This window comes from Phyllobates terribilis, unplaced genomic scaffold (assembly GCF_046119375.1).
Source record: "Phyllobates terribilis strain yellow unplaced genomic scaffold, ASM4611937v1 Scaffold_9__5_contigs__length_417890890, whole genome shotgun sequence".
NCBI lineage: Eukaryota > Metazoa > Chordata > Amphibia > Anura > Dendrobatidae > Phyllobates > Phyllobates terribilis.
The window spans coordinates 310,323,282-310,345,460 of NW_027362769.1; the positions used below are offsets into that span (position 1 = coordinate 310,323,282).

General features: G+C 47.7%; 1 protein-coding gene across 1 annotated transcript in view; it reads left to right on the top strand.

Annotated features, from left to right (window-relative positions):
• Positions 1-22,179, top strand: part of HSPD1 (heat shock protein family D (Hsp60) member 1) — a 182,750-nt gene that overhangs the window by 134,040 nt on the left and 26,531 nt on the right. Inside the window, exon 10 of the mRNA XM_073647951.1 lies at positions 5,264-5,438. Coding sequence (XP_073504052.1) covers positions 5,264-5,438 — 175 coding nt within the window. The remainder of the gene's footprint in view (positions 1-5,263; positions 5,439-22,179) is intronic.

Below are 22,179 nucleotides of genomic sequence, written 5' to 3' on the forward strand. Positions count from 1 at the left end.
AACTAATATTGGGCTCATTGCTCGACCCGAGCTTCGAGCATCCGAGTATTTTGGTGCTCGCTCAACACTACTTACAAGATATTGGAAATCCCCAGGTATTCCTTCCAAGAGATAATACAGTTGGTAAATAAAACTTGTGCTTTTGAAAAAATATCACACAAAAAATAAGTTACGAGTTTTCAATGTTAATTGGAAGGTTTGGTTGAATCATCCAGAAAATATTACTTTAATTCAATAGTAGTCATTAATGTATGTAATCCTTGAAATCTGTTGAAACCAGCCCTGTATGTTATGTTGTATTGTTTTCTGTAGGTTCATTTCCTATATAGACTTCATTGTTTGTTTGTCAGTATAAAGTATTGTATACACTGTTTCTTTTCTTAAAACTAAATAAAAAGATACTGTTTTAAAAAAAAAAAAAATAAATTGTACCTAGTCCCACTGGGGGATCATTTTTACAATTTGATCATTACTATAATACACTGAAGTACTTCTGTAATGCAGTGATCAGATTTGTCCGTTTTATACTGCCATAAGGCATGTCAGGCTTCTCTTATGGCTAGGACTAACAGACCACAGTAGCTGGCAGACCCAATAACGATTACTTGGCCTCTGGTTGCCCAAGCTATTATCATCACGCCATGATCGCTTTGTGGGCATTTTGATGGTTTGCTGCTGCTTGAATGTGTGTTGGCATGGATTGTGACTTCTGCATCAACCCAGACATCATGTTGGGGGTTGCTGTCTGTTCTCTTATTCGTGAGGCTATGTGCACACAATGCTTTTTTTTTAATGCGTTTCCGCGGCCGTTTTTCAGCTACAGAAACACATTAAAACCACTTGTTAATAGATCTGCCATGTATTGCAAATTTCCGCTCCGGATTACCATTGCGGCAAGAAACGCAGCAGGACCATTTCTAGCGCGATTCTGCCGCGATTTGTCGCCCACATGTGTGTATATATATATATATATATATATATATATATATATATATATATATATATATATATATATATATATATATATATATATATATATATATATATATATATATATATATATATATATATATACGGATTTTCTACATTTCAATGAAAATCAATAGCCGCGAAATCATGCCAGATTAAAGCTGCGGGTGGTACCCTGGTCGAGAGAGGAGGCTGCTACTCCTGTCATCCGACCGCTGCTCTCTGATAACAGCGAAAGCAGCGTGGATGGGAGGAGCAGCAGTCTACTCTTCCCAGCCCGTGTGCCCACAGTAAAAAAAATAAAAAGATAAAAAAATAAAACATGCATACTCGCATGTGCGGCAAACCCCCCCCCCCCCCCACACCTTTGTCGCTCCCAGCTGTGTACCGTGCTGCCAGAACCTTTGCTGACGTCACCAATCACCTGATGGTCACGCGACAATCAGCTGATCGGTGACGTCAGCGGTCAGCTGATGGTCACATGACCATTAGCTGATCAGTGCCGGCGGCAATCAGTTGATGGTCACATGACCATCAGCTGATTGCTGGCGCCGGTAATCAGCTGATCTGTCTCGTGATTGATCAGCTGATTGCAAGAATCTTCCCAGGGTGGTAAGCTCACCGTGGCTCATCAGCTGATCTTCAGCTGGTGAACTCCAGTGACCTCCTGCAGCGTGTATACTGACAGGGGGTAATTTTACACCCCTGTCAGTATACAGTGCTGTATTCTACAGCTGTGACATCAGTGGTTTTTGATGTCACAGCTGTAGAAGTGACCTGGTTCATTGTGGGACACTCTGCTGTGATTGTGGACTGAGTCGTTGACGGCGGACAGGTGAGGGATACGGTTGTGTTACGCTCACGCCTGGACTGACTGACTGGCGTGAGCGTGGTTAGTGGTCCCACTGGGCCATGAACCGAGGAGTGCCTGGAGGGGCGTGACTAGGGGCCTTGCCAGGTGCGGAGGACAGGGCTCTATTCACATGGAACAGACTGGGAAGCACAAGAAGATAGCTACAGTGGTGGCCAAAAGTATTAGCACCCCTGCATTTCTGTCAGATAATACTCAGTTTCATCCTGAAAATGATTGCAATCACAAATTCTTTAGTATTATCTTCATTTAATTTGTCTTCAATGAAAAAAGACAAAAAGAATTGTCCTAAAGCCAAATTGGATATAATTCCACACCAAACCTAAAAAAGGGGGTGGACAAAAGTATTGGCACTGTTTGAAAAATCATGTGATGCTTCTCTAATTTGTGTAATTAACAGCACCTGTAACTTACCTATGGCACCTAACAGGTGTTGGCAATAATTAATCACACTTGCAGCCAGTTAACATGGATTAAAGTTGACTCAACCTCTGTCCTGTGTCCTTGTGTGTACCACATTGAGCATGGAGAAAAGAAAGAAGACTAAAGAACTGTCTGAGGACTTGAGAAACCAAATTGTGAGGAAGCATGAGCAATCTCAAGGCTACAAGTCCATCTCCAAAGACCTGAATGTTCCTGTCTCTTCCGTGTGCAGTGTCATCAAGAAGTTTAAAGCCCATGGCACTGTGGCTAACCTCCCTAGATGTGGACGGAGAAGAAAAATTGACGAGAGATTTCAACGCAAGATTGTGTGGATGATGGATAAAGAACCTGCAGTCCGATGGTGCAACAGTGTCAACCCGTACTATCCGTCGGCGTCTGAATGAAAAGGGACTGCATGGTAGGATAGCCAGGAAGACCCCACTTCTTACCCAGAGACATAAAAAAGCCAGGCTGGAGTTTGCCAAAACTTGAGAAAGCCTAAAACGTTTTGGAAGAATGTTCTCTGGTCAGATGAGACAAATGTAGAGCTTTTTGGGAAAAAGCATCAACATAGTGTACAGGAAAAAAAAGAGGCATTCAAAGACAAGAACACGGGCCCTACAGTCAAACATGGCGGAGGTTCCCTGATGTTTTGGGGTTGCTTTGCTGCATCTGGCACTGGACTGCTTGACCGTGTGCATGGCATTATGAAGTCTGAAAACTACCAACAAATTTTGCAGCATAATGTAGGGCCCAGTGTGAGAAAGCTGGGTCTCCCTCAGAGGTCATGGGTCTTCCAGCAGGACAATGACCCAAAACACACTTCCAAAAGCACTATAAAATGGTTTGCGAGAAAGCACTGGAGACTTCTAAGGTGGCCAGCAATGAGTCCAGACCTGAAACCCATAGAACACCTGTGGAGAGATCTCAAAATGGTAGTTTGGAGAAGGCACCCTTCAAATATCAGGGACCTGGAGCAGTTTGCCAAAGAATAATGGTCTACAATTCCAGCAGAGCATTGTAAGAAACTCATTGATGGTTACCGGAAGCAGTTGTTCGCAGTTATTTTGGCTAAAGGTTGTGCAACCAGGTATTAGGCTGAGGGTGCCAATACTTTTGTCTGGCCCATTTTTGGAGTTGTCAAATGATCAATGATTTGATTTTTGCTTCATTCTCTTTTGTGTTTTTTCCTTGCAAGCAAATTAAATGAGGATATTAATACCAAAGAATTTGTGATTGCAATCATTTTCAGGAAGAAACTGAGTATTATCTGACAGAATTGCAGTGGTGCCAATACTTTTGGCCAGCACTGTAGAACAGAGTAGATACGGAGGCAGAGAAATGGGACAAGCAGAACCAGATACACACAAGGTACTTGCCATGAAGTAGCGAGTGGACACACAACTCACAAACAGAAGTACAGAGACAACGAGTAGGAGTTATCTACAGGCCCCTCCTACTGGGTGGAGGGGGTTTAAGTATCCAGTGACTCACAGGAATAGGCTGGGGACGCATTAGGACTGCACAAACTGTAACTTTAAGAATCAGGAAGTAACAGCGCCGCTGTCCTAAGCAATCAGACGAGACATGCACACAGCAAGTAATGGAGCATAGTGTGCAGCCTGGACTGATGGTTAAGTTGGCGGTCTTGCATGGTGGGAGATGGTAAGCCATGCCAGCATGCCGCCAGGGATGTTACAGGTTGTTTGTTATGTTACATCTTTTTCAGGAGATCGAGGGCTTCGCGGAGGCGTGTAATAGAAGAAAATTGTAGAACCGTGTGTGTGTTTTTTCATTAGTATACTTTATTCTGGCTGTGTCTTTTATTGAAAAAGCGGTGACCATTTTACAGCACAGTTAGTAATGGGGGCGTTTTATAGACTAGATAGCTTCATGTCAGCCGCCAATACAATGCTGATGTGAACCCCAACCCCATTACCCTACTGCCACCGCTACAGGGCAGTGGGAAGAGCGGAGGCTAAGCGCCAGATTTGACACATCTTATGGATGCGCCATTTTCTTAGACTGCTGAGGGGTGATACTAATAGCCACTTAGAGGGTTAGTTTCCATGGCCCCTTCCCTGGCTATCAATATCAGCCCACAGCTGTCTAGTTTAGCCTTTGCAGGTCAGATTTTATAGGTTGTCCCAGCCTCAATTTTTTTCTGGGGTTCTCCTGTAATCTAGCCAGTGAAAGCTAAACAAACAGCTGAGGGCTGCTATTAATAGCCAGGGAACATTGTTGGCTAATGGCCCCTTCCGTGGCTACTAATATCAGCCCCCTGTGGTCAGCTTTCCCTCTGCTGGTTATAAAAATGATGCGGGAGCCCACACCAAATTTTTGGCTCTATGTCCATAATTCAGACATGGCACCGCTTTGGACGCAAATTTTTGATGTGTCCAAAGCATTACATTCTATTGAACGCAGGTAAATCCACATGTGTTTCCTGAACCATTCAATACATTCTAGTGGTCAAATTTCTGTTGTGGAGACTATCTACTCCATAAGGTCCTGAAAGACGCGCAGCATGTCCGTGTCCACGAGTGATTCACAGCCTCTGATGCACGCATAGTGGATGTGGGATTTCTAGAGATCCCATCCACTATGCTGTAACAGCTGGACGCTGCGGGTTTGACGCTGTATAAACACACAGCATGAAACCTGCAGCTGCTCCTGATCGTGTTCACGTACCTGATATTCCCTTGCAGGTTTGAACTGCGTTTTTCTTCCAGCACATTGCACTTTCTTGTCATGGACTATATTTATATTATGGATATATTAATGTAAGTTATCTACAGATTGACTAAATAAAACTAACTTTTTATGCCATTTTGTACTACTTTTTTTTTCTGTTTTAAATGCTATACGAGTAGGCTATTCTGGCTGACCCTGGATTTACCGAGGTTTCAGCCATTGTTTAAGATATTTTGGTCGTTGTTTGTACATATTACATGTCCTTAGGCTCTGTGTTTTGTTAAATCAATTTTTTTAATACTACAGGTTGGTGGAACCAGTGATGTTGAAGTTAATGAAAAAAAAGACAGAGTAACCGATGCATTAAATGCAACACGAGCCGCTGTAGAAGAAGGCATTGTGCTGGGAGGTGGTTGTGCTTTACTACGTTGTATCCCTGCTCTGAACTCTTTGACTCCATCAAATGAAGATCAAAAAATAGGTGTGTATCTAATCTTTCCTAGTCTGATGGCATAAGAACACGAGGAGTGCTGTACACGCAGCTCATTTGTTTGTCTGAAAACTAAGGTTTTCACAAATGAGACAATGTAGACAAATAAAAATCTTCTAATACATAATGGACAAAACAGAAAAGGCCTAAAATAAAAAATCGTATTTACGCTTATTTTATGATTGCTCCTTGACCACATACGCAACAAACATTATATTTAACCCCTTAACGTCCAATGACAGACATAGCACATCATGAGCAGGTGTCAGTTCCCGCATCATGACGTGCTATGTCGGTCATGGATTAAAACTGTCAATGTATGAAAACACCGTGACAGCTCCCTGCTAACATCGGTCACTGACAGCTGACCGGCACGACTAGAGATGTGGGAACCCATTTCAGCATTCCCCGCTCTTTGATCTCAGTTATCGGTCCGTCAATTTGACTGACCGAACACAGCATGTGATTGATAGGAAGTGCTGAAACATCAGCACTTCCCTGCATGATCACCCATGGAGCTCAGCTGACAGCCAAGCTCCTGCAATAAAAACCAGGGCTGGTGCTTGCACCGCCCCTGGCTAAGTAACCCTCCAGATGCTGCTATTGATTGCGATTATGGCATTCAGAATGTTGAGAGGGTGTATGCTCCCTCTCACCCCCATCAGCAACCCCGCAACAAAATCATGGGGAGTCATTTGTTGTCATGGCACCCGGAGGTCAAACCATTACTTTCTAGGTGGGCTAGGTAGGTTGGCATGTGAGACCCAGCCACTAAATTTTTCATGTTGAACTGGACACAGGATGTAATGGTGGCTGCAGAGCAGAGAAAATACACTGCTCAAAAAAATAAAGGGAACACTTAAAGAGAATATAACTCCAATTAAATCAAACTTCTGTAAAATCAAACTGTCCACTTAGGAAGCAACACTGATTGACTATCAATTTCACATGCTGTTGTGCAAATGGAATAGACAATAGATGGAAATTATTGGCAATTATCAAGACACCCTCAATAAAGGAGTGATTCTGCATGTGGGGACCACAGGCCGCATCTCAGTACCAATGCTGTCTGGCTGATGTTTTGATCACTTTTGAATGTTGGTTGTGCTTTCACACTAGTGGTAGTGTAGTAGAGACGAGAGAGCCTTTGAGAGAACTATTACATGATGCTTCAAAAATGAAGAGAGACTGCCATCTGCTGGCCAGACACAGTTAGGCGGAACCAAAATATACAAGGGAAGTTGAAGGGAGAGCAGATTTAGACGCTTGACCTGATCAGGTGACTTCCAGAAAGGAGTTCCGGGAGATAAGAGGCCAGCGCGCCAAGCCTGAGCAGTTTTTGGCGCCAAGCAGCAGAGAGGAGGAGACTTGTCTTCTGTGTGCTGAGAAGCCCCGCGTGGCGGGCCTAAGCCAGATGCCTGTGAGGTGCCACGGCCGGGTTCCAGTGGAAGAGCTACAGATCCCTCACAGATGTGACCCGAGTGCTGTGCCTGCTGAGGAGACTCGGAGCCTGCTTGCGGTGCTGAGTGAGTTCGCGGAACCTGACGTCGCCCGCCGACAGACGAGGTCTGGACCCCCCTACCCAAGGCTTGAGAGATTGCCTCCAACAGCAAAGAGAGGAGTTGAGAGACGGCTGTCCCAGGAAAGTCACGCCAGTGAAAGCAGAGGAGCTGCATACATGAACAGGGCCGTCACTTCTACTGTTCACTCACCGTACCGGGGCCAGTTGGGTTTAGGTACTCGGGTTGGGAGGGGAACGGTTGGGGTTAAAAGGAGCTCAACGTGATCTAGTTGAATTTGTCCGGAAAAGACTTTCGGCTTTGTGGGAATAACCGTTGACCCCCCTAGGGCCATATGCAGAGTTAAAGAACTCACGTGGTGTCTCCTATGACTGAGGGCACCACATTACTTTGAGAGACTTCGTATTTTGCTAATATTTCAAATTACTGTTCATTACCCTTCTTGCCAATCCCTTTTTCAGAATACCTGTTATATATATAAACTGTTTATATTCATCTCTGACTGTTCTCGCCTTGTGTCTGTGCGTTGCATTCCGGCACCTGCATTACATTTGGCGTAGTCGGCAGGATGCAACATTCAGACGCAGAGATGGCGGAGCAGCCTGTGACTGGGTCCGGCCGGAGCCATATACCCCTGGGGGCTATGCTCATCAATCTTCCCAAATTCACGGGGGATGGCATGTCACTGTGGTGCTGGCTAGAAAGACTGAGAAGTATGCTACGTATATATCCACTCGATCCCCTAGCCCAGGCGGAACTGGCCCTCCTAACCATTGATGGAGAGGCCCGGCAGACTGTGATGTACCGCCCACCTGGGGACCGTGACACCGTGGACAAAGTGATAAAAATTCTAGAGGACATGCACGGTGACACCACAGATCTGGGACACTTGCGCCTACGGTTCTTTCAGCGGGTCCAAGGGGAAAATGAGACCATAAATCAGTATGTTAATGCATTTCAGGAAGTGACGGCCCATATCACTAAGAAGGCTCGAGACTGGAACCGAGGACTGGGACCATTAGATGAAGTATTTTGTGACCAACTGATTGCTGGCTTGAAAGACCCTTCCCTGAGGCAGATCTTGAAGGAGCGGCTGCGTTTGAGCCCTGATCTGGGCTTCCTGGAGGTAGGGGCTGAAGCTAGAATCCTGGAGAAAGAAGTTCCTGTTCTCAAAGCCACAGTTAGAAGTCATGAGGCAATTGCCCCTGGATTCACCAACAAAGAGCCTGATTGGGTATGGGAAATAGGTCAGGAAATTCGAGATATTCAGGGTGAGTTGAACGCTATCAGAAAGACCCCTGCTGCCCCCTTGCCGATGGACCGTACCGCCCAACGCGGACTGAGACCATAGCGAGAAAGACGTTCCTACCAAGCCCCAGCACGGCATGTACCCGACCTATCGGTAGAACGAGGACCAGAGTGTTGGACCTGCGGCGGTAGGGGGCATATCTCCAAAGACTGTCCAAACCGAGAAAGGAGGAGGAGGGGACAGCCGTTAAACTAAAATTCCCCACGGTTGTGGAGCATACCGTGGGGGCTCGAGTTTCAGAGAGTGGAAGAGGAAGCTCTGAAGACATTGTCTCGGAGAGGCCCATTATCTGGGCTGCATTTAATGGGCGGCGGATCCGCTGTCTAATGGACACCAGGTCTCAAGTGACCACTATGCCTGAGACTTATTTCCAAAGTCACTTTCCTGAAGTTGCTCGTTCCTGGCGGGAACCCACTGTCAAACTGGTGGTGGCTAATCAACTACCTATCCCAGTAGCGGTAGTAGTATGGATGTCTGTCCGGGCATGTGGAAATTACCTCGGTCGGAAAGGGATCGTACTGACCACAGGGCCTGGAGGCGATGGGCCCATTGTAACCCTGGGCATGAATGTGCTGAAGGAGGTCGGACAGTTCCTAGCTGAGGGCTGTAACAAAAACAACTGGACCTGCGTCACTCGAGACCCAGCTAACGAGAGTATTCCAGCTCTCGTGCGGGTAAGTCAAATTCAAAAATTGCCCGCTACCTCTTAGTACCTTGGTAAGGTATCGATACCACCCGAAGACACAATGACACTGCCAGTGGGACAGACTGTACTCACGTTACCGGTGCTGGCACATGTGTCCTTAGAAGGCATGGACATTCAAATTGAACCAATGGAGGGAGAGGAAGCGCCCTCTGGACTCCTGGTTGCTCGGACCTGGGCCACCGTGCGTCAGGGTCGAGTGCCCGTGCGTTCCATCAATGTAAGTGGCACGAGTTTACAGTTTTTGCCCCGACAAGAGGTGGCGTGTGTGTATAATGCCAGAGGCCCTTACCAGAGCTGACGCTATAGGGCTGGCACCTGTGGAAGGAGAGCCATGGACCCTGGAGGTGTCCCTCAACAGCCAGGAGAATGGAAGAGAACCCTTGGCTGGGCACCACCTCTTGGAGCAAATGGAGGCTAATCTTACTGAGTTTTCTGCTGGACAAGTAAGGCAGATCGAATAACTTCTACAGCGATATCAGGGAGTGTTTGAACAACATGAAGACATTTTCGTGTGCACGCGGGACATTCAGCACGAAATACCCACCGGAAATATTGCTCCCATCCGAGAGAGATATCGGCAGATCCCGCCTCAAATGTACCAGGAGGCGCAAGAGCTGTTGGCCCACATGTTGCGGAACTGAGTGATCCGTGAAAGTCAGAGTCCTTGGGCGGCTCCTATCGTGCTGGTCCGGAAGAAGGATGGTACCCTAAGATTCTGTGTAGACTATCGGAAGCTGAATGCCTGTGCAGTACGGGACTCCTATCCACTCCCCCGATTGAAGAGTCTCTATCTGCACTAGGAAGTGCCAAGTTCTTCTCTTCCCTAAACCTGGCCAGTGGCTATTGGTTGGTCCCAGTAGCTGAGAAGGATCGTCCGAAGACAGCTTTTGTTCTCTCTATGGGCCTGTTTGAGTTCAGTCAGATGCCATTCGGGCTAACAAATGCGCCGGGAACCTTCCAAAGACTGATGGAGAGATTCTTGGGGGACCTCAACTTTGAAGCCACTTTAATATATCTGGACGATATAATTATCTATTCCGCTACATTTGAAGATCATCTCCGCCGACTGGAACAAGTGTTAGCACGGCTTCAAAAGCACGGCCTGAAAATTAAGCCTCGTAAGTGTCGTCTCTTCAAGCGACAAATTGAATATCTGGGGCACACTGTGTCCAGTGCAGGAGTGCACCCCACTGTGGAGAAAGTAGCTGCCGTGCAGAAGTGGCCCACACCCGCCAATCTAAAAGAACTGAGGGCATTTCTGGGGCTCGCTGGATACTACCGCAGATTCATTAAAGACTTCGCTAAGATTGCGATCCCGCTCAATGAATTGCTGAGAGGAACGGCTGGGGGAGCCAAGCGGCAGCCCATTCAGTGGGGCCCATGACAAGAAGAGGCATTCCGAGCATTGAAAATGGCGCTAACGGATGCCCCAATTCTGGCCTACGCTGACTTTTCGCAGCCTTTTATGTCGTACACTGATGGAAGCTTGCATGGACTGGGAGCAGTGCTGGCTCAAGTGCAAGGAGGAAAAGAGCGGGTGATCGCGTATGCCAGCAGGTCGCTCCGAGATACGGAGAAGAATCCGGACAACTACAGTTCTTTTAAGCTAGAGCTACTGGCACTGGTGTGGGCCATGACCGAGAAATTTGCTGAGTACTTGTCAGGGTCAGAAGTGCAAGTGCGGACAGATAACGGCCCTTTGGCCCACTTGGAGAACGCCAAACTGGGTGCGTTAGAGCAGCGGTGGGTCGCAAGGATGTCCAAATACCGGTATAAAATCACCTATCGGTCCAAGGCCCTGAACACTCATGCAGATGCCCTGTCCCGGGTCACTCAGACGTGGCCGAAGAGGGACAGAGATGAGGAGCTCGAAGGCGACGAGATTCCGGATTTCACTCAGTTCGCCGCTGCCGTGGTCGACGCCCAGGAGACCAGAGAGGAGCTGAGGCCCACTCAAATTCTGGGCCGCTCAAGAGACGAGTGGATACATCTGCAACAATCCGACCTAGAGCTGGCAAAGCTGAGAGAATGGGTCGCCCTTGGTCAAAGACCTGACCAGGAAGCCAGAGCCTCTTCACTTCCAACTACCCTACAAATCCTAGGCCAGTGGGAGAGGCTCTTCCTGAAGGATGGCTTGCTATGCTGAAGAATCCAGCTACCTCGAGAGTTTGATGTTACCTGGCAGGTAGTAAGTAGTTCCTGGAGCGCTGGTAACGCAGCTAGCCCAGGAAGCTCATAGAAGACGTTCTCACTTCGGTGTAGAGAAGACCTTTTGGTGGTTGCAACGGCTGGTGTATTGGCCTCAACTGCGGCAAGAAGTCGAGGGGGTCTGCCGAACATGTCGCCAGTGCAAGTTGAACAAGCCCCTGGAACAAAGAGCTCCCATTCAGACCATCCGAACTTCTGCCCCCTTGGAAGTCCTGATTGACTACCTGATGATAGTAACTTCATACAATGGTTATGGACACTGTTTAGTCATGACTGATCACTTCACCAAGTTCGCAGTAGTGACTGCTACCAAAGACCAGACAGCAGAAGCCGCAGCTAAGGCCATCTGTCAGGATTTCATCTGGATTTATGGGTGCCCGAAGCGAATACATTCTGACCAGGTGGCCTGCTTCAAAGGACGAGTGATGGATGAACTATACCGCATCTATGGGATCGACCGATCCTGAACAACGCCCTATCACCCTCAAGGGAATGGCGCATGCGAGCTCTTCAACCGAACCCTGTTGCAATTGTTGCGAACGCTGGAAGTGGACAAAAAGATGAAGTGGCCCGAATTTATGTCCGAGCTGGTGTGGGTGTATAATAGAGTACATGCGACTACTGGCTACACCCCTTACATCTTGCTGTTTGGAAGAAGTGGGCGAGAAATTACTGAACTGGAGCTAGACCCAGAGGACTCCGGCCCGGGCAGTAGCCAAAGTACCTGGATTCGAGAACACCAGCGTAGACTCCATACAGTGAGAAGATTGGTTGCTCAGAAGTTTCAGGAAGTAGAGCACGCAGATCGGCCCCCGACCTCAGGTGGATCACTCCAGCCAAGAGACCGTGTGCTGGTAAGGGCCAAACGATATGGGAGTAAACTGGACCATCGTTGGGAGGCGATACCATATCGGGTGGTGAAGAAGGTTCACCCCGACAACCCAGTCTACGAGGTTAGGCCCGAAGGGGATGATGCCGCGACACCCAGGGTGTTGCACCGCAATATGATGCGACCTTGCTCCTCTGAAGCAGAAGCCTGTAACTGAGTTGGGCCCTCAAACGAATTGGCTATAGTGCCATATACAGGAACCTTGGGGGATGAAGAAGGATGGGCCACAATGCAGTTGGGCCCGTCAGAACCATTGATGCTCACCCCGAGTGGGACCCAGAATGAGTCGAGAAATGACTTGCAATCCCCAGTGATTGATTCATCGGATATCCCGGAGTCACCTCTGCAGGAGGAGCCCCGCAGAACTGAGTGGGATAATGCCGGAATTCCTCCTAACCGGTATGCTCAAGAAGAGTTTATCTGGTCGCAAATCCAACAGAAAACGCAGGAGTGTGCCCAACTCCTGTGTGAACTTGCACTGCCTGGGAAGAGACATCAATTCTGCAAGAAATCCACTCGCCCGAGGACTGGTGAACAAAAAGGAGGGAGGAATGTAGTAGAGACGAGAGAGCCTTTGAGAGAACTATTACATGATGCTTCAAAAATGAAGAGAGACTGCCATCTGTTGGCCAGACACAGGCGGAACCAAAATATACAAGGGAAGTTGAAGGGAGAGCAGATTTAGACGCTGGACCTGATCAGGTGACTTCCAGGAAGGAGTTCCGGGAGAGAAGAGGCCAGTGCGCCAAGCCTGAGCAGTTTTTGGCGCCTAGCAGCAGAGAGGAGGAGATGTGTCATATGTGTGCTGAGAAGCCCCACGTAGAGGGCCTAAGCCAGAGGCCTGTGAGATGCCACAGCCGGGTGCCGGTGGTAGAGCTCCAGATCCCTCACAGATGTGACCCTAGTGCTGTGCCTGCTGAAGAGACTCTGAGCCTGCTTGCGGTGCTGAGTGAGTTCGCGGAACCCGATGTCGCCCGCCGACAGACGAGGTCTGGACCCCCCTACCCAAGGCTTGAGAGATTGCCTCCAACAGCAAAGAGAGGAGTTGAGAGACGGCTGTCCCAGGAAAGTCACGCCAGTGAAAGCAGAGGAGCTGCATACATGAACAGGGCCGTCACTTCTACTGTTCACTCACCGTACCGGTGCCAGTTAGGTTTAGGTACTCGGGTTGGGAGGGGAACGGTTGGGGTTAAAGGAGCTCAACGTGATCTAATTGAATTTGTCCGGAAAAGACTTTCGGCCTAGCGGGAATAACCGGTGACCCCCGCTAGGGCCATATGCAGAGTTTAAGAACTCACGTCGTGTCTCCTATGACTGAGGGCACCACATTACTTTGAGAGACTTCGTATTTTGCTAATATTTCAAATTACTGTTCATTACCCTGGTTACCAATCCCTTGTTCAGAATACCTGTGTATATATATATATATAACTGTTTATATTCATCTCTGACTGTTCTCGCCTTGTGTCTCTGTGCGTTGCATTCCGGCACCTGCATTACAGTAGCATGAGACGGACTCTACAACCCACAGAAGTTGCTCAGGTATTGCAGCTCATCTAGCATGGCACATCAATGCGAGCTCTGGCAAGAAGGTTTGCTGTCTGTCCAGAGGCTGGAGGCGCTAACAGGAGACAGGCCAGTACACCAGGAGACGTGGAGGGGGCCGTAGGAGGGCAACAACCCAGCAGCAGGACCTCTGCCTCCGCCTTTGTGCAAGGAGGAACAGGAGGAGCACTGCCAGAGCCCTGCAAAATGACCACCTGCAGGCCACAAATGTACATGTCTGCACAAACGGTTAGAAACCGACTCCATGAGGGTGGTATGAGGGCCCAACGTCCATAGATGGAGGTTGTGCTCACAGCCCAACATCGTGCACGACGTTTGGCATTTGCCACAGAACACCAGGATTGGCCAAGTCGCCACTATTTAATGAGAATATTTCATTCATTCAGACCTAGGATGTGTTATTTGAGTGTTCCCTTTATTTTTTTGAGCAGTGTAGTTTTGTTTTTTTGTTCGTTTTTTTTTTTTACCTCTGTTGCTGAGATATTGGCAATCAAGTATTACCTCCTACCCCACACTCCTTGTCCAAATGATAGTTTAAAGTGTCAGTATTACACTTTTTGTTGTGCTCAATTTGCAATCACTCTGCGGTGAGTCATATCTTGCACAGGAGTAGTCCAGAACAGTTGTAAGGCTGTGTGCCCACGATGCGTTTTTTAAACGTTTTTGCAGCGGCAATTCCGCTGCAGAAATGTTTAAAAAATGCTTGGTAGAAGGCCTGCTAGTTCCCCAATGATAATCCGCATGTGCTGTGCACATGCTGCGGAAATTTCCGCTGCGGATTATCATTGCGGAAATAAACGCAGCACTACCAATTATTTTGCTTAAGCGCTGCGTTTTCGCCTCCATTGACTTGCATTGGAACGCATTTAATCCGCATCACTGGATCTGTACTTGCGGATTACATGCGTTTCAGTGTGCAGATGGTACCCGGGTCTGGAGGAGAGGAGACTCTCCTCTGGACCTGGGTACCATAGAACCTGTAAAAAAAAGAAAAAAAAAAAAAGAATTAAAATAAATATGATACTTGCCTTATGATGGCTCCCGGTGTGCTTGTCTTTGCTTGCCGGCAGATCGTGGTGGACTGAAGGATCTGCGCTGACGTCATTTAGTCATGTGACGGCAGGTCCTTCAGTGTACCGCGAGCTGTCGGCAAGCCAGGATGGATCGAATAAAGACTCCAGGGGCCATCAGAAGGCAAGTATTTATTTTTTACCCTTCCTTAACTATATAAATCCATACCGTTTGCTTGGATTTATATAGTGTGACCGAGTTGTCAAGCACTTTCCAAGTTATGCTAAAATCGCTTGGAAAGCGCTGGTCACCCCGCATGCGGAAATGCATGTGAAGAACGCTTCACATTCGCTTGTCCTTGGCAGGAAAAATGCATGTACAATCTGCATGCGTTTTTTCTGCCAGGGAGATGCAGAAACGCTCAAGAAAAAATCCGGAGCATTTCTGCATTTTGGGCACATAGCCTAATGGCAGTCCTTCTCTCCCTGCAGAGTTGCTTTTGCACAGCAGACATAAAAGTGCTGTGTTTGCTGGAGTTTTCTCTGGGTTTTCCGGTTTCCTCCCACACTCCAAAGACATATACGGATAGGGAATGTAGATTGTAAGCCCCAATGGGGACAGTGCCCATAATGTCTGTTAAGCGCTGTGGAATTAATGGTGCTATATAAGTGAGTAAAATAAATAAATAAAAAATGAGATATAGGTAAACTCTGCTGCACTGCCCCTCTCTCCACCCACACTGATTTTCTGGAGGTTAAACTAAGAAATCAGATGGTATCATATCTCACATACTGAAAAATGTGCTCTAAGCTATGGTGTGTGTGTGTGTGTGTGTGTGTGTGTGTGTGTGTGTGTGTGTGTGTGTGTGTGTTTATTCTTTCATTTGAGTGCTGCTGCCTCCTCGTGATTGGCCAGCATCCTACATGTGGAAGAAGAACACGCCCACAGTGAAAATTGACTGATAACTGCCATCTGTCCTTAATTTTTTTTTTTAACTCATTGGGTGAGTTGATTGCTGATATCTCCACAGTGGAGAGCTGAAATTTAAAAAGAACAAAAAAACAAATTTTTTTCAGCTCTGCATTCACAATGACTTGTGTGTTCAGTTCAACATGAAAAATTTGGTGAAAGGTCCGCTTTAAGAAACATCTTAGAGCAGTTGAAGTGTTCTACTTGACCAGGAGGGTGGCTACTTTTAATGAAACACACTATTTTTTAAGAACCTGAGAAGCCCTCGCATGGCTGGATCTCCATGAGTGCCATCTGAGGAACTCTTGACAGTCATAATTCTGACACTAGTCCCAGTTTCTTGAGTCTATACATAACATGACTGAGACTTGTGTATAATGGATTTGTTTTCTTTTATCCTTAGTATACTATTGGCAGGTATCTTTGCCATTGTCAGGCTCACTAATTCATTATAACCTATGCAAAAGTTAAATTTAATTCATTTTTTCCTCACTGAAAGTTGGTGTCAATTGATCAGGTCAGTGCATTCTAGTAGAATGTTTGAGGTATGGGTGACTCGGAGAAACCCTAAGGCCACATTCAGCAGAAGGCCATATTTGGTCAGTATTTTACCTCATTATTTTTAACCCAAAATCAGAAGTGGAACAATCTGAGGAAAAGTATAATAGAAACATGTACTATTTCTGCATTTTTCATTCACTTCTGGTTTTGTCTTACAAATACGGATATAAAATACTGACTAAATATGGCCTTATGGTGAATGTGGCCTTAAGGTTTCTTTGTCACCCATACCTCAAACATTCTGAGCATTGTTTTTTATCGGTCGACCATGACAGCACCACGAGAGAGGGGATCCGCCCACCAAGGACAGGAAACCTACAGGCTTAAAAGGGGCTGCCATCTCCCTCGCCTCAGTTTGTTTTCCTGTTCTTGATGGAGGGAACCTATAGCAAGCTCATGGAAGATGTTCATATGAAGCGGAGTATGGCGACTGCTGTCAAGCAGCGCCCCTATCTGCGATCCGCAGCTCCAGCGTCAGCTATGTAGGTGCACCACTATCTGGGGAATGTACAGCATCCTTGCATCGGATAGCAGTGGGAGCTGTGCCCCTATCGGGGGTGGCAGCCCTAACATCACCTGCTACAGCCAGGTTTGCGCCCCTATCTGAGGGGGGATCTGCCCCTGGACTGGTCCGGACTGCAGTGGGACTGTGTCCCTATCTGGGGTGGCAAGCCAACAAATGCCCTGAAGATGATGGCGGGTTGTGTGGGGTGCTATTCCCATCAACACCCGATGGAGTATGGCGCACTGGATATTCTGGGGGGCTGCGTCCCTGTCTGGGGTGGCAGCCCCGTCGGTTCAGCGGTGGCTGTGACCTGGGAAAACAGGCCAATCATCCCCCTGGAGCATCTCGGCATCCCCGGGGCTCGCGCAAGCGCCCTCTTCCGGCCTCCTCCTGTGAGTCGCAGCTTGATGACTTCACGGCGCCAATACAAACAGGTAATTGGGATTAATGTAAGGGTGCAACAGGTGCAGCTATTTAACTGGCCCAAGCACCGCTGTTCAGGGCTTCCCAGCTTCACTTCTCGCTATCATGGAGACTTATAGTGAGCAGCAGCAAGTTCAGCAGCCGCCATCTTCACCATCTCAGCGGCTGTTTGGGGAGCGTCAAAAGGTTCATCGCCCTCGAGCTACTGGTAATGCCCGGTCCTCAGGAGAGCGAGGTTTGGCGTCTAAGTCCAGTCATCATGGCTCCAGCAGGATGGATGAATCTGCAGCCTCCAGGGAAGATCCCGCGGTTGAGAAAGGTCCTTCATCCAACCGGTACCAGCCCTTTGAGCCGCCTGGGTTAGTGATCTTCGAGAAAGTTCACTTAGTAATGGAGTATCCCTTCTCCCCTTCTATCTTTTAAGAGGGGAAGAAGTGTGCCTCCAAGACCATGCATTTTCAGTGTGCATTGTGTAAAACCGTCCTTCCAGACTCGTATCCCAAAAAATTGTGTGAATCCTGTATCAATCACATGCTAGCAGATGAGACCCCTAGTTTTGCCTCAGGATTGAAAACCTTAGTCAAGTCTGAAATTAGTAAAATCCTCTCTAAAAAGGCTAAGAGAAAGGTGGATACAGACTGTGAGATCTCCCCAGCCCCTGATGACTTTGTCGTCGGCTTATGAGTTGGACTCTGACAACTCAGCCTCTTTATCATCCACTTCCTCAGATAGTGGTGCGGGTCAGCTTTGTTTTCCACTTAATGAGATTGATGGTTTGTTTAAAGCTTTTCGCTCAACCATGGGTATTACAGATGCCAGACCAGAGAAATCAGTCCAGGACGTAATGTTCAGTGGGCTGGGGCAAAGGAAAAGAAGTTTTCCTTTTAATGATAAACTTCAGGATTTGATACGTAGAGAATGGAAAAGACCAGAGAGAAAGGGTGTTCTCCCTCCGTTCTGTAAGAGAAAATACCTTTTGAAGACTCAGCTTCTTCCTCCTGGGAGAAAGCCTCAAAAATAGATGTGGCGATAGCTAAGGCATTTAGACAAGGGCCTCTCCCCTTTGATGATATGGGAGCTCTTAAGGACCCTTTGGACAGGAAAGCTGACACCTTTCTCAAAGTTACCTGGGAAACGACTGCTGGGGCTTTAAAGCCGGCGGTTGACTCTACTTGTACAGCCAGGTCTGTAATGATGAGACTGGACCAGCTTGAATCCCATCAGAGAAGAACACGCCCAGGAAAGAGATTTTATCAGATATGTCACACTTACAGGGGGCAGCAGCCTTCCTGGCGGTTGCCTCTGCGGATTCAGTCAGATTGTCGGCAAGGTCAGCCACCATGTCCAACGCAGCCCGTAGAGCCCTGTGGCTTAAATGTTGGCCAGGTAATATTCAGGCAAGAACGAGACTTTGTACTATACCGTGTGAAGGGGAGCATCTTTTTGGGCCTGTTCTGGACGAGATTCTGGATAAAGCTAGTGACAAAAGGGTTCCCTAGCTTGCCTGTTCCCGCTTATAAGCGTCCTTTCCATAGAAGAAGATTTCTACGAAAAAGACCACCAAAGGGTCAGGAGAAATGGGAAGACCCTCCTATTCGGCTCTTCTTCTAATTGAGGGCCCCGGAAACCAAGTCAATGAATCGCAGCCCAGGTAGGGAGGACGCTGTTGGGCTTCTTGCCTGCCTGGACAAAAATTTCTGCCAGTAACTGGATCCTTGATCTGGTAGGTTCGGGTCTGAGGTTCGCGTTTCGGCAGATTCCTCGTGGGAGATTCATCTTGACCCCAGTCCGTTCCTCAGTATTAGAGCAGACGGCCCTACAAGTGGAAGTCCTTGACTTGGTTTGTAAAGCGGTCCTAGTGGAAGTCTCGGTAGCAGAAAAGGGGCTAGGATTCTACTTGACTCTCTTTCTGGTTTCTAAGCCTGACTGTTCATTTAGGTGTATGATTAACTTGAAAGCCCTTAATAAATTTTTTGATAGTCCTCGCCTTTAAGATGGAATCCGTAAAATCAACAATAAAGTTGCTTTTTTCAGGCTGTTACATGGTAGCTTGTGCTTCCAGTGGTGTGGAAGCGCCACAGGGGTTGAAGGCTCACTCTACCCAGCAGTGGCGACCTCGTGGGCGGAGAAGACGGGTGTCCTAGATGGAAGACATATGTAAGGCTGCTACCTGGTCTTCTCCATCTACCTTCTATAGGCACTATAGACTGGATTTGGGTGTTTCACCTGACCTCACATTTGGGAGAAGGGTGCTCCAGGCTGTGGTCCCTCCCTAGACTTCATCTCTGCAATTCTCTCATGGTGCTCTCATGGTCGACCGATAAAGTCATAACTTACCGGTAACGTGATTTTTCGGAGACCATGACAGCACCCTTATATTCCCTCCCTTCACATTATGAAAGCACTCATTATTTATTAAAGATTTCACACTTAATTGGTGTTGTATAAAAATTTACATTTTATGGTTGTTTACTATGTCTACTAACCTGGTGGTCCTCTCAATGCTCGGTAATCCAAACTAAGGCGAGAAAGAGGCGTTGCCCCTTTAAGCCTGTAGGTTTCCTGTCCTTGGTGGGTGGATCCCCTCTCTCATGGTGCTGTCATGGTCTCTGAAAAATCCCGTTACCGGTAAGTAACTTATGACTTTTTTTTTTCATCTCATTTTGTAAGTTTATTAAAAAAAAATCTATACAAAATATTCCAGCTTTTGTGTGTGTCACTGAGAATACACTTGTTTTTAATGAGGACAACATGTGTTTTTGGGGTTGTGTTTTTTTATTAGTGGAACCTTTTACTCCATATAGCACATGTCAGTCCCTATTGCATACTGTTGAACCAAGGCCACTTGGCCTACAAACTAGTAAATGTGATCGAAGGATCCATGTAACATATACATCAAAGTAGTTTCAGGTGCACAAAGAAAAAAAAACTGCCACAGGGTTGTCAACTTGACCTCTATTTTTTCTGTCACCCATGAGGGCACAACGAGAGAGGGGATCCGCCCTTCAAGGACAGGAAACCTTCAAGATAAAAAGGGCGGCGCCTCTCCGCATCAATGGTGTCCTCTCCTTGATGGGAGACCTTCCTTCTCGTCGGCGGCGAGAGCAGCAAGTAATCTTGCCGGGGCCGGTCTGTGCTGGCCGGGCACAGTCTCTGCTGCGGACGGTCCCGTGGTTCCTGGAAGCGCCGCACCGACATGTGGTCTCCCCGCGTGCGGGCGGGGGTTTGCGGCACCTACACAGCATTGTAGCCGGAAGACCCCGCGTCCCGGATGTGACGTCACAGGGCGCGGCCGGAAGTGACGAAATGAAGTCGCGCCCTGATGACGGGCTCCGGGACCTCTGACCCCCTGATATAATTTTCGGGGGGGGTATCGGAAGCTGCGGGGACGCCGGCCAGTGATCTCCCTGGCACAATAAGGGTACTTAAGGGTAGATCACCAGCCAGGCAGGGGCGCAGTGCAAATGGCCTCACAGCAGGCCCCCTTCCCCCACCGCATCAGCAGCAAGAGCAGCAGTCCATGCTGTACCTGCAACAGCCCGAGGAGATGGAGCAGCAGTGGGCGTTCTTGGACTCGCAGCACCAGGGATTCAAGATCCAGCCGGCATAGCTCCTGCAGGATCGATGATTCCGCGGTCTCCCGTGGAGAAGTATCTGATACCGTCCTGCCTCCCGTTCCGGATGTCCTTAAAAAATGTACGGAGAAATCCAAGTACAGAGTATGTGCCCTGTGTGAACGGGGTCTGACTAAAGACTAGCCCAAAAGATTATGCCAACCATGTATTGAGGAAACCATTTCGGATGGAACCCCGGATTTTTCTTAAAATCTCTAAAAACCCTTATTAGGTCTGAGGTGTAAAAATCATTTAGGTCTTTTTCCCAAGCATCCCAGGCCCATAGGGCAAAAACCCCACCCACCCTTTCAGACTCTGAATTCGATGAGGGAATGCTGGATGACTCCACTGACTCTTCCTCTTCGGATAGCGAGGCAGGCACAGGTCATTGTTTTCCCCTGGAAAGTGTGGACAGTTTAGTAAAAGCTGTCAGGTCCACAATGGGGTTAGTTGACCAGAAGTCAAAGAAATAGGTACAGGATATTATGTTCGGCACCTTGGATCGAAACAAACATAGAGTTTTCCCGATTAATGATAAGGTGCAGGGACTTATCAAGAAGGAGTGGGATAGGCCGGAGAAAAAGGGTCCCCTTCCATCCTCCTTCAAAAGGAAATATCCCTTTAGTGGGGAAGATACCGCTTCCTGGAATAAAGCCCCGAAGCTGGATGTTGCGGTATCCAAAACTTCTAGAAAATCTTCTCTCCCTTTTGAGGATACAGGGATGCTGAAGGACCCACTGGACCGAAAGGTAGATACCTTCCTTAAGGGTACTTGGGAGTCATCGGCAGGGGCAATGAAACCAACCATAGCAGAAACCTGTACCGCAAGATCCCTTATGATTTGGTTGGACAGGTTAGAAGACCAGGTTAAGAACGAGTCACAGGACTCCATTCTGGCCTCTCTACCTGTATTAAAAGGAGCAGTGGCCTTCTTATCGGACGCCTCTGCGGATTCGGCCAGGTTAGCAGCAAGATCTGCGGCCCTGTCTAATGCCAGCCGTAGAGCAGTCTGGTTGAAATGTTGCCTGGGGGACATACAAACGAAAGCAAAGCTATGTTCTCTTCCGTGTGAGGGAGATTTTCTTTTCGGTGCCTCTCTTGACACAATTCTGGAGAAAGCAGGTGAAAACAAAAAAGGATTTCCTAAATCTTCCTTCTCCACTTTTAAGCAGTCCTTTCGGAGGAAGAAATTTGGCCACAGAAGGACGTCCACGGAACAATCTAGATGGGAGGATCGTTCCACGAAAGGGAAGGGTTTTTGTTCGGCGGGCCCTCCCAGGATAATCGCAATCCGCCAAAATGACACTCTATCCCAGGTGGGGGGGAGGCTCTCTCTCTTCCTCCCAGCCTGGGAAAGGATCTCTTCCAGCAAGTGGATCCTCAATTTAGTAAAATCAGGCTTAATACTGGAATTTCTGAGGAACCCACCAGAGAAATTTATCCCTACTGCC